This window comes from Monodelphis domestica, chromosome 1 (genome assembly GCF_027887165.1).
Source record: "Monodelphis domestica isolate mMonDom1 chromosome 1, mMonDom1.pri, whole genome shotgun sequence".
NCBI classification, from domain to species: domain Eukaryota; kingdom Metazoa; phylum Chordata; class Mammalia; order Didelphimorphia; family Didelphidae; genus Monodelphis; species Monodelphis domestica.
In genome coordinates, this window is record NC_077227.1 from 237,242,636 (window position 1) to 237,255,014 (window position 12,379).

Genomic DNA, 12,379 nt, shown 5'->3' on the forward strand with positions numbered 1-12,379 from the left:
TAGAGCAGTTTAAAACAGATTAGCCACAAGCTACAGCTGTTGTCCTGTTTGTTGTGAGGAATGATAAGTACTAAAAAACAATTCCCCCCCTCTCTTTGCCCCTTAAACTAAAAACAGCTGAATTACCTGCAGCTGAGTGAGCTGGGTGTTTTTTTTTTCTTAGACAATAATTAGCCTATCCTCAGGGCTCCATCTGGATAGCCTCTTCTAAGCTTCTACTCCCCCTTCTCCCCCTTCCAGGTCCTTGCCTCAGGGAGGAAGCAACCCTGCCCCCACAAACTTCTATTTCACAGCCCATAATTCTTTAAGGCCTTTTCCAAACCTCACATGTCTCTAATAAGGAGAATAGTCAGTGGAAACAGAAGCAACTAAAAGTGCTCCTTTAATCCTGAAAAGCTTTTAAATCCAACAAGAATAAAATACTAGCAAACCTTTTTTGCCCCCAGGCCAGCTCAGAGAAGCTGACATCCTACCCATGAGGCCTGAAAGCTGCTCCCCAGAAGCCTGGGGGTAGAATCATGTGGTTGAAGCAGGGATCCTGGCATTTTTACTCCTATAGGGGAGGAGAGGGTAGAAAACTCTTTTACTTAGTGTCAAGTAGGGGTACTTTAAGTTCTTGATTGGTTTAACTGAAAATAGACAATTCTGTCTTCACAGTAATAAGACACTTAAGATATCTATGAGACTTGATATACTTAAAAAATTTAAAATATTTAGAATATTCAAAGTACTGAAGATATTTAAGAACTTTATCCTTATTAGGGCAATGAATAGGAATATACATAGAGAGCCCAAGGAGTAAGATGAATATGATGAGATGATAGATAAAAAATAAAATTGAAGGATAAGAAAGAACACACTGGGAAAAAAGTAAAAGAGGTAGAGATTAATTATTTCACATGAGGAGACACATCAATCAAGAATACAGTGTGGATAGGATGGGACAGTAACAAGCAATTCCTGAACCTTACTCTCATTGGAATTGGCACAAAGTGGGAAAAAGGTACACCCTTGGCTATAGAAACCTGTCTTACAATATAGGAAAGTAAAAAGGGGAGGGGGAATAATAGAAGTGGAAGACAGACAAATGAGAGGGTAAACAGGGGAAGTGGTAATCAGAAACAAAACATTTATGAACAGGAAAAGGCTGAAAGGAGAGAGAGAAAGATAAATGGGGAAAACACACAGTATTTATAACTATGAATATAAAAAGGATGAATTAACTCAAAGCAGAAGATAACAGAGTAAATTAAAAGCCAGAATCCTAAAATATGTTGTGTACAAGAAACACATCTAAAGCAAGGAGGCATATACAGAGTAAAAGTACAAGGCTAGAGCAGAATATGCTGTGTTTCAGCTAAAGTTTAAAAACTCCAGACAGAGCAAAAGTGAAAATTGATCAAGGATTGTTTATTTGTTTGTTTTTCCAGAAAATAGATCAAATTAAAAGAGATAAGGAAAAATATTACAAATTATAGCTTGATAAAAGGTACCATAGACAATAAAATCATATCAGTACTCAATGTATGCACCAAATGACATAGCATCCAAAATCCTTGAGGAGAAGTTACGTGAGTTATAAGAGGAAATAAAAAAATATATATACATATTAGTAGGGAACACTAAACTTTCCCTTTCAGAACTATGTAAATCAACAACAACAACAAAAAATAAACCAGAAAGAAATTAAGGAGGTGAATTGAATTTCAGAAAAGTTTAGATTTGATATACCTCTAGAGAAAACTGAATGTGAATAAAAAGGAATATACCTTTTCCTCAATAGTATCATGACACCTTCAGAAAAACTGACCATGTAATAGGACATAAAGGCTTCAGAACCAAATGCAAAAAAGTAGAAATATAAATGCATCCTTTTGAGACCATAATGCTATAAAATTTATATTCAACTAAGATCCTCAGAGGGGAAAAAGACTAAATAGCCTTTTCTTAAAAAAATGAGTGGGTCAAAGACCAGATCATAGAAATAATCATCAAATAGTATAAAGAAGAAAAGCAAATTACCAAGAGGATAAAAAAATGAAGAGGGAATTGTTGGGCTGTATTTTGCCTTTTTTCTATGCCAATAAATCTATGAATATTAAAATATGTTAATTGCCAAGACTGACAGAAGAGGAAATAGAATAAACAACCCTATCTCAGAAAAAAGAAACTGAACAAGCTATCACTGAATTACCTCAGATAAAACCCCATGGGCCCACAGGCAGATAGATTCATGAGTGAATTTTACTAAACATTTAAAGAATAAATTCTGATAGTTTATACACGATTTGGAAAAGTAGCCAAAGAAGGAATTTAAGCATATTCTTTCTGTGACACAAATATGATATGTTGATACCTAAATCAGGAAGAAAAAAAATAGAGAAAGAAAAGTATAAGTCAATCTCCCTAGTGAATATGGATGCAAAAATTTAAATAAAGTACTAGCAAAGAGATTCTGGCAATATTTCACAAGGATCATATGCAATGACTCAGGTGGATTTAATATCAGAAATGCAAGGATGGTTCAATATTAGGAGAACTATAAGCATAATTGACCATATCAATATCAAAACCAATGAAAACTATGTTTATTTTAATATATGCAGAAAAGGCTTTTGAAAAAATACATCTTTTCCAATTAAAAACACTAGGGAATACTGGAATAAATGTAGAATTCCTTAAAACGATTGATAGTATTTACCTAAAACCGGGTAAAAATATCTGTAAGGGGATAAATTAGCTTTCCCAATAAGATCACCAGTGAAGCAAGAATGCCCATTATCACTGTTAATATTCAATATTGTACAAGTAATGCTAGCTATAGCAATAAAAGAAGAAATTAAAGGAATTAGACTAAACAATGAGGAAATAAAACTATCACTCTTTGCAGATGATATGATGATATGCTTAGGGAATCAATCAAAAAATTAATTGAAGCAATTAACCATTTTAGCAAAGTTGCAGGATAGAAAATAAACCCACAGAAATCATCAGCATTTCCCTATGCAACCAAGAAAACCCAACTGTAAGAGAGAAAAAGGGAAATCCCATTTAAAATAACTGTTGACAACATAAAATACCTAGGAGTCTACCCAGCGAGATAAATTTAGGAACTATATGAACACATCTACATAGTGCTTTTCACACAAAAATCTAAATCTAAGAACCTAGAAAATATTAATTGCTCATGGGCAGGCCAAACAAATATAACAAAAATAACAATCCTGCCTAAATTAAATTACCTATTCAGTGCCATACCAATCAAATTACCCAAAAATGTTTTTATAGAGCTAGAAAAAATATTAACAAAATTCACCTGGAAGAACAAAAGGCCCAGAATACCAAGGGAATTAATGAAAACAAAATGAAGGAAGGTAGCCTAAACTGGATCTCAAGCTGTATTGTAAAGTTACCACCATCAAAAGAATCTGATACTGTCTGGGAAATAGAGTCATTGACCAATAGACTAGATTAGACACTCAAACTAGAGTTGTAAATGACCACAGCAACCTAGTGTTTGAAAAACCCAGAGATTCAAGAGTTTGGAAAGAGAACTCCCTATTTGACAAAAACTGTTATGAATTTGGAAAACCATTGCAAAAAAAACAGGCACAGAGCAACATCTCATGCCCAAAACAAGATAAAGTAAAAATGCACATATGATTTAGAAATAAATTGTGATGCTATATATAAACAAATTAGAGGAGCACAACATAGTGTCTGCCAGACCTATGGATATGGGAAGAATTTATGATCAAACAAGATAGACAACATTAAGACAGATAAAATAGATAATTTTAACTACGTTAAATTAAAAAGGGTTTGCAGGGGCAGCTGGGTGGCTCAGTGGATTGAGATCCAGGCCCAGAGATGGGAGATCCTGGGTTCAAATCTGGCCTCATTCACTTCCTAGCTGTGTGACCGTGGGCCCTTGTTGCCTAGCCCTTACTGCCATTATGAAGAAAACAGGTTTCAATATTATTTTTGTAAATGAAGCTTATAAAACCACAAACCTAATACATATATAAATACTTATATAAACCAGTGCTAAATCATATGCTTCCATCTACATTCTTACTCCAACAGCACTTTCTTGACGTGGATAGCAGTGAATCAAATTTATAAGAATACAAGTCCTCCCAATTGATAAAAGGTCAAAGTATAAGAACAAAGAGTTCTCAGATGAAAAAATTAAAGCATGTCTTTAGTCATATGAAAAATTCTCCAGATAAATATTAATTAAAGTGCAAATTCAAACAACTCTGAAGTACTACCTCATACCTATCAGATTAATTAGTATGACAAGGAAAATGATAAATGTTGGTGGGAAAATTCATACACTAATATTCTGTAAGTGAAGCTGTGAACTAAAACAACCATTCTGGAGAGCAATTTGGAACTATGCCTAAAGGTCCATAAAATTCTATCCTTTGAATTGTCAATACCACTACTATGTATGCATCCCAAAGAGATTAAAAATAGGTAGAAAGCACCTACATGTACAAAGATATTTATAGGAATAATTTGTGGTGGCAAATAATTGGAAACTGGAGGGATGTCCATCAACTGGAGAATGACTGAACAAGTTGTGGTATATGTTAAAATGGTATTATTCTTTTAAAAATTAATGCCATTAGTTATTTCTGAGTCATTTAATAAATTCTAAAATCCATTTATTGCTTTTGCTTTTTGTATATATGCTTTTTTCGTGCTGAAGACCCTAAGAAAGGTGCTTAATCAAAAACAACTGAACAGAGTGAAAATCATAGCCAATGATCAGTTTTGGCAGCCCCTTTCTGCTTTCCTGCAATTTGATCCTGTACTCCTGGACGCCGTTGAAGTTATTGGGTAGGAAATGCTTGAGATTTGTTATTTTCTGTTTTTGCTCTATATATCATGAGTTTATCTGTCTTTTCCACATCTTTACAGAGTCATCTGTTCTCTGTTTCCTTTAATTAAATATTCCTTTGATAAAAAATCTGCACCAGATGGATTGATGCTTTTGTTTGTATGTTTGTTTTTTTTTTTATATATTTTATTTGATCATTTCCAAGCATTATTCGTTAAAGACATAGATCATTTTCTTTTCCTCCCCCCCACCCCCCATAGCCGACGCGTAAGTCCACTGGGCATTAGATGTTTTCTTGATTTGAACCCATTGCTTTGTTGATAGTATTTGCATTAGAGTGTTCATTTAAAGTCTATCCTCTGTCATGTCCCCTCAACCTCTGTATTCAGGCAGTTGCTTTTTCTCGGTGTTTCCACTCCCATAGTTTATCCTTTGCTTATGAATGGTGTTTTTTTTCTCCTGGATCCCTGAAAGTTGTTCAGGGACATTACACCGCCACTAATGGAGAAGTCCATTACGTTCGATTATACCACAGTGTATTAGTCTCTGTGTACAATGTTCTCCTGGTTCTGCTCCTCTCGCTCTGCATCACTTCCTGGAGGTTGTTCCAGTCTCCATGGAACTTCTCCACTTTATTATTCCTTTTAGCACAATAGTACTCCATCACCAACATATACCACAGTTTGTTCAGCCATTCCCCAATTGATGGGCATCCCCTCGTTTTCCAGTTTTGGGCCACCACAAAGAGCGCAGCTATGAATATTTTTGTACAAGTCTTTGTGTCCATTATCTCTTTGGGGTACAGACCCAGCAGTGCTATGGCTGGGTCAAAGGGTAGATATTCTTTTGTCGCCCTTTGGGCATAGTTCCAAATTGCCCTCCAGAATGGTTGGATCAGTTCACAACTCCACCAGCAATGAATTAATGTCCCTACTTTGCCACATGCCCTCCAGCATTCATTACTTTCCTTTGCTGTTATGTTAGCCAATCTGCTAGGTGTGAGGTGATACCTCAGAGTTGTTTTGATTTGCATCTCTCTGATTATAAGAGATGTAGAACACTTCTTCATGTGCTTGTTAATAGTTTTGATTTCTTTATCTGAGAACTGCCTATCCATTTCCCTTGCCCATTTATCAATTGGAGAATGGCTTGATTTTTTGTACAATTGATTTAGCTCATTATAAATATGAGTAATTAAACCTTTGTCAGAGGTTTCTATGAAGATTTTTTCCCAATTTGTTGTTTCCCTTCTGATTTTAGTTATATTGGTTTTGTTTGTACAAAAGCTTTTTAGTTTGATGTAGTCAAAATTATTTATTTTACATTTTGTGATTCTTTCTATATCTTGCTTGGTTTTAAAGCCTTTCCCCTCCCAAAGGTCTGACATGTATACTATTCTGTGTTTACCCAATTTACTTATGGTTTCCTTCTTTATGTTTAAGTCACTCACCCATTTTGAATTTATCTTGGTGTAGGGTGTGAGGTGTTGATCTATTCCTAGTCTCTCCCACACTGTCTTCCAATTTTCCCAGCAGTTTTTATCGAATAGTGGATTTTTGTCCCAAAAGCTGGGATCTTTGGGTTTATCGTATACTGTCTTGCTGAGGTCGTTTTCCCCCAGTCTATTCCACTGATCTTCCTTTCTGTTTCTTAGCCAGTACCAAATTGTTTTGATGACTGCTGCTTTGTAATATAGTTTTAGGTCAGGGACTGCAAGGCCCCCATCATATGTGTTTTTTTTCATTAATTCCCTGGATATCCTTGATCTTTTGTTCTTCCAAATGAACTTTGTTATGGTTTTTTCTAAATCAGTGAAGAAGTATTTTGGTAGTTCAATGGGTATGGCACTAAATAGATAAATAAGTTTGGGTAGGATGGTCATTTTTATTATATTGGCTCGTCCTATCCATGAGCAGTTAATGTTTTTCCAATTGTTCAAGTCTAGTTTTAGTTGTGTGGCGAGTGTTTTGTAGTTGTGTTCATATAGTTCCTGTGTTTGTCTTGGGAGATAGATTCCTAGGTATTTTATTTTGTCTAAGGTGATTTTGAATGGGATTTCTCTTTCTAGTTCTTGCTGCTGAGCTGTGTTGGAGATATATAGAAAAGCTGATGATTTGTGTGGGTTTATTTTGTATCCTGCAACTTTGCTAAAGTTGTTGATTATTTCAATTAGCTTTTTGGTTGAATCTCTAGGATTCTTTAAGTAGACCATCATGTCATCCGCAAAGAGTGATAACTTGGTCTCCTCCTTGCCTATTCTGATGCCTTCAATTTCTTTATCTTCTCTAATTGCTACTGCTAGTGTTTCTAGTACAATGTCAAATAGTAGAGGTGATAATGGGCATCCTTGTTTCACTCCTGATCTTATTGGGAATGCATCTAGTTTATCCCCATTGCAGATGATATTAGCTGTTGGTTTTAGATATATACTGTTTATTATTTTTAGGAATGACCCTTCTATTCCTATGCTTTCTAGTGTTTTTAATAGGAATGGGTGTTGTATTTTATCAAAGGCTTTTTCTGCATCTATTGAGATAATCATGTGGTTCTTGCTAGTTTGCTTGTTGATGTGGTCAATTATGTGGATGGTTTTCCTAATGTTGAACCAGCCCTGCATCCCTGGTATGAATCCTACTTGATCATGGTGAATGATCCTTCTGATCACTTGCTGGAGTCTTTTTGCTAGTATCCTATTTAAAATTTTTGCATCTATATTCATTAGGGAGATTGGTCTATAGTTTTCTTTCTCTGTTTTTGACCTGCCTGGTTTTGGAATCAGTACCATGTTTGTGTCGTAAAAGGAGTTTGGTAGAACTCCCTCTTTGCTTATTATGTCAAATAGTTTGTATAGTATTGGGGTTAACTGTTCTCTGAATGTTTGATAGAATTCACAGGTGAATCCATCAGGCCCTGGGGATTTTTTCTTAGGAAGTTCTTTGATGGCTTGATGGATTTCAATTTCTGATATGGGATTATTTAAGAATTCTATTTCCTCTTCTGTTAGTCTAGGCAGTTTGTATTTTTGTATATATTCATCCATTTCTCCTAAATTGGTGTATTTATTGCCATATAATTGGGCAAAGTAATTTCTAATGATTGCCTTAATTTCCTCCTCATTGGAGGTGCTGTCCCCCTTTTCATCTTTAATGCTGTGAATTTGCTTTTCTTCCTTCCTTTTTTTAATTAGATTGACCAGTTCTTTGTCTATTTTGTTTGTTTTTTCAAAGTACCAGCTTCTTGTCTTATTTATTAAATCAATAGTTCTATCACTTTCGATTTTATTAATTTCTCCCTTAATTTTTAGGATTTCTAATTTGGTTTTCTGCTGGGGGTTTTTAATTTGATCGCTTTCGAGTTTTTTCAATTGCATTTCCAATTGATTGATCTCTGCTCTCCCTTGTTTGTTAATATGAGCTTTCAGGGATATGAATTTGCCTCTGATTACCGCTTTGGCTGCATCCCAAAAGGTTTGAAAGGATGTTTCGCCATTGTCATTTTCCTTGATGAAATTATTAATTGTTTCTATGATTTCTTCTTTAGCTAAACAGTTTTGGAGTATCATATTGTTTAATTTCCAATTGGTTTTAGATTTGGTTTTCCATGTACCATTACTAATCATTATTTTTATTGCCTTGTGATCTGAGAAGGCTGCATTCATTATTTCTGCTTTTTTGCATTTGTGTGCTATGTTTCTGTGACCTAATGTATGGTCAATTTTTGTGAATGTGCCATGTGGTGCTGAGAAGAAGGTGTATTCCTTTTTATCCCTATTTATTTTTCTCCATATGTCTATTAATTCTAATTTTTCTAAGATTTCATTCACTTCTTTTACCTCTTTCTTATTTATTTTTTGATTTGATTTATCTAAATTTGATAATGGTTGGTTTAAGTCTCCCACTAGTATGGTTTTATTGTCTATTTCTTCCTTCAATTCTCCTAGTTTCTCCATTAGAAATTTGGGTGCTATATTATTTGGTGCATACATGTTGATTAATGATATTTCCTCATTGTCTAGAGTCCCTTTTAACAAAATATAATTACCTTCCCTATCCCTTTTGATCAGGTCTCTTTTTGCATTGGCTTTATCAGATATCATGATTACCACTCCTGCCTTCTTTCTATCAGTTGAGGCCCAGAAGGTCTTACTCCATCCTTTAATTCTGACCTTGTGGGTGTCAACCCGCCTCATGTGTGTTTCTTGAAGACAACATATGGTAGGGTTTTGGATTCTAATCCATTCAGCTATTCGTCTACGTTTTATGGGTGAGTTCATCCCATTCACGTTCAAAGTTATGATTGTCATTTGTGGACTCCCTGGCATTTTGATTGCCTTCCCTAATTCTAACCTTTTCTTCTTCGGCTCTACCTTTTAGTCCAGTGATTTACTTTGAATCAGTCCCCCTTGTCCCCTCCCTTGATGTTTCCCTTTTTAGTCCCTCCCTTTTTGTTCCCTCCCCCTCCCCCCTCTCTTTCCCTCCCTTTTTGTTCTCCCTCTCCCCCCCCCCTTGGTTTTCCCTTCTCCTTACCCTTGTTGGGTAAGATAGAATTCAAGATCCCAATGGATCTGGATGTTTTTCCCTCTCAGAGTTGATTTCCCTGAGATTGAGGTTTAAGTAAACCCCCCCCCCCCTCTCTTCCTCTCCTTCTTATAGGAGTTTTCTTCCCCTCCCCTTCCCCTGTGAATCTTTGTGTGAGAACCATTATTCTATTTGGTCTTTCTTTACCCCCTATTTATACATTACATTTTCCCCACATGTTAGTATACATAGGTTGATATAAATGTAGTCCTTATAGAAGAGAGTTTGAGTAAAAGAAGATAACATTTTTCCCTTTTCCTTAATATTTACCTTTTCAGGTATTCCTTGCTCTTTGATTTTCGGTATCAAACTTTCCACAGAGCTCTGGTCTTTTCTTTGCAAAAAGTTGGAAGTCTTCTATTTTGTTGAATGCCCATACTTTCCCTTGGAAGTATATAGTCAGTTTTGCTGGGTAGCTGATTCTTGGTTGGAGACCCAGCTCTCTTGCCTTTCTGAAGATCATGTTCCATGCCTTACGATCATTCAGCGTAGAACTTGCAAGGTCTTGTGTGACCCTGATTGGCATTCCTTTATATCTAAATTGTCTTTTTCTGGCTTCCTGTAGGATTTTTTCTTTTGTTTGATAGCTTTGGAATTTGGCAATTACATTCCTGGGAGTTGTCTTTTGGGGGTTTAGTGTAGAAGGTGTTCTGTGAGCTCTGTCAGTGGATGTATTGCCCCCTTGTTCTAGAATCTCCGGGCAATTTTCTTTGATTATATCTTGTATCACCATGTCCAGTTTGGTGTTTATTTCTGGCTTTTCTGGGAGTCCAATTATTCTTAAATTTTCTCTTCTCCCCCTGTTTTCCAGATCTATCACCTTGTCGGTGAGATATTTTATGTTCTCTTCTAATTTCTTGGTGTTTTGGCTTTGCTTTATTAGTTCTTGCTTTAAAGCCTGGTTTTCTTTTACAGTTTGGTCAAACTGGTTTTGTAGATGCGTGAATTTCTTTTGCATCATTTCCCACTTTTCCTCCCAGAGGGCTTCCATCTTTTTGGTCCTTTCTGATTCAAATTCTTCATGGGTTTGTGGAGAGTTTCTATTTCCTTTGGAAGATTTTGGAGAATTTTCTTGTATATCTTCTTCTATCTGCTCTGTATTTTGTATTTTGGCTCCATAGAATGTGTCCAGAGTCGCCCCTTTCTTCTTATTTTTCTTGGTATTTTGGGGCTTCTGTGCTTCTGTGGAGTTTGTCATCTCTGAACGTGGAGGATTGGCTTTTCTTGTCTTTGTCTGGTGATCAGAGGCTTTAGTCCTGGGCAGATGTTGGTTCTATGAGCGTTCCCTGGGTTAAACTGAATATGCCTCACTGGAACTGGAATGGAAGGGTCGGACCATGAGGCCACACTCTCCCCCTGGCTCGATTTCCGGAAGTTGCCTTCAGAATCCCTGGCCGTGAGGCTGTTTCGTCGGCCTGGGGGGGATGGGCTGCCGCTTCCCCAAGCTCCGAGAGCACAGACTTTCACTGAGATTTGGATAGCAGGATCCAGCCCGTGAGGCTGTCTTGCCCGCCCTGAGGGTTGCTGTTGTTTTGACCAGCTCTCTGCAGTGGAGGCCCCAGGCAGTAACTTTCACCCGGACCTACCGGCTCTTTGACCTACCGGCTCTTTGCAGCGGAAGCCCCAGGCAGTAACTTTCACCCGGACCTATGGGCTCTTTGCAGCGGAGGCCCCAGGCAGTAACTTTCACCCGGACCAACCGGCTCTTTGACCGACAGGCTCTCTGCAGCGGAAGCCTCAGGCAGTAACTTTCACCCGGACTGGGACTTGGGTAGAAGACCCTGAGGGTTGTTGTTCCTCAGACCCTGCTCTCTGAGCCCGGCGCGGCTGCCGCTTCCGGGAGCCTTGGACTCTGCGCTCCTACCCCTGAGGTCCGAGGGATCTCGGGTTCTGGCTTTTAAGGGGAGCCGTACCTTTTGAACCGGGTCCAGGTCCAGGAGGAGGGTTCCCAGGGTCTGTGCTGTTGATCGTTTTGAATTTCGGCGCCTTAGGAGCTTCTAGTTTGAGATCGGTCGGGAAGGGTTTTCCGGAGATCTGAACTTTAGCTTTCTCTAAGCCGCCATCTTAACCGGAAGTCTGTATGTTTGTTTTTTTAACGTTAGTATTATTTTTATGTTTTTTTTTTGTCATGGCATAAATATAGGAAAAATTTTAATCTGATACAAAGGAGTCTAATTCATTGATTTAGAAATTCCAAATTAACAGTTCTAAATTAAGTTATGTGGCAGGATTCCATTGTTAGGAATTATAAAGTTGTTATTAAGTGAAATTGGCTTCCTTTGATGCCAACTTTAAAGTTATCTAGATTTGCAATCTTACCTTGATTCAGTTTTTTTTCCCCACTACTCCTTTCTATTTAGTTCCTTGATCCCAGGTTCAAATCTTTGCATTTTCAAGCTAAAAGTGACCTTTAGCCATAGTTAGCCTATCATCTAATTTTATAACTGTTATCACAGTACTTAGCACTCAGTAATACTTAAACACTTGTTGAATAACTGTTGAGTGGCCATTGGGAAAAACTTGAATGTGTATTAAATACTCACTTTGGGTAGGAAACAATATTAGTTTTTCTGGGTGAAGATCTGAAAATTGAAAAATAGATATTTTGTCCCTACCCTTATTAGTCTTCATTAATCAACAAGATTTATGTAATGATTGCTACATCCTAGGTACCAATGCTAGGTGCCAGGAATGCAAAGACAGAAGTGAAATAATCTGTGCCCTAGGGGTCTTTATTAGGGAAAAGAGCATATATAGGTAAATAAATACATACCAAATACAAGTTATGTGATCTTTTGGGGTGGGGGATGTTAACAGAGGTGTGGGGTATCAGGAAGAGCTTTAATAGAAGGTGCAGGTGCAGAATTTTGAACAAAACAAGATTCTAAGTCAGAGGTAAAATGGGAGAGGATTTTTGTTTTGGAGAAAAACCCAGTAAAAAGATGCAGAGATG

At 37.0% G+C, this 12,379-nt stretch overlaps 1 protein-coding gene across 9 annotated transcripts in view; it reads left to right on the forward strand.

The window, feature by feature from the left end:
• LOC100020089 (galactocerebrosidase-like) overlaps positions 1-12,379 on the forward strand; it is a 147,338-nt gene that overhangs the window by 48,806 nt on the left and 86,153 nt on the right. For all 9 annotated transcript variants that reach the window (XM_056820509.1, XM_007472685.3, XM_007472684.3 and 6 more), the window contains one exon: positions 4,718-4,848. In XM_056820509.1, the coding sequence (XP_056676487.1) occupies positions 4,718-4,848 (131 nt within the window). The remainder of the gene's footprint in view (positions 1-4,717; positions 4,849-12,379) is intronic.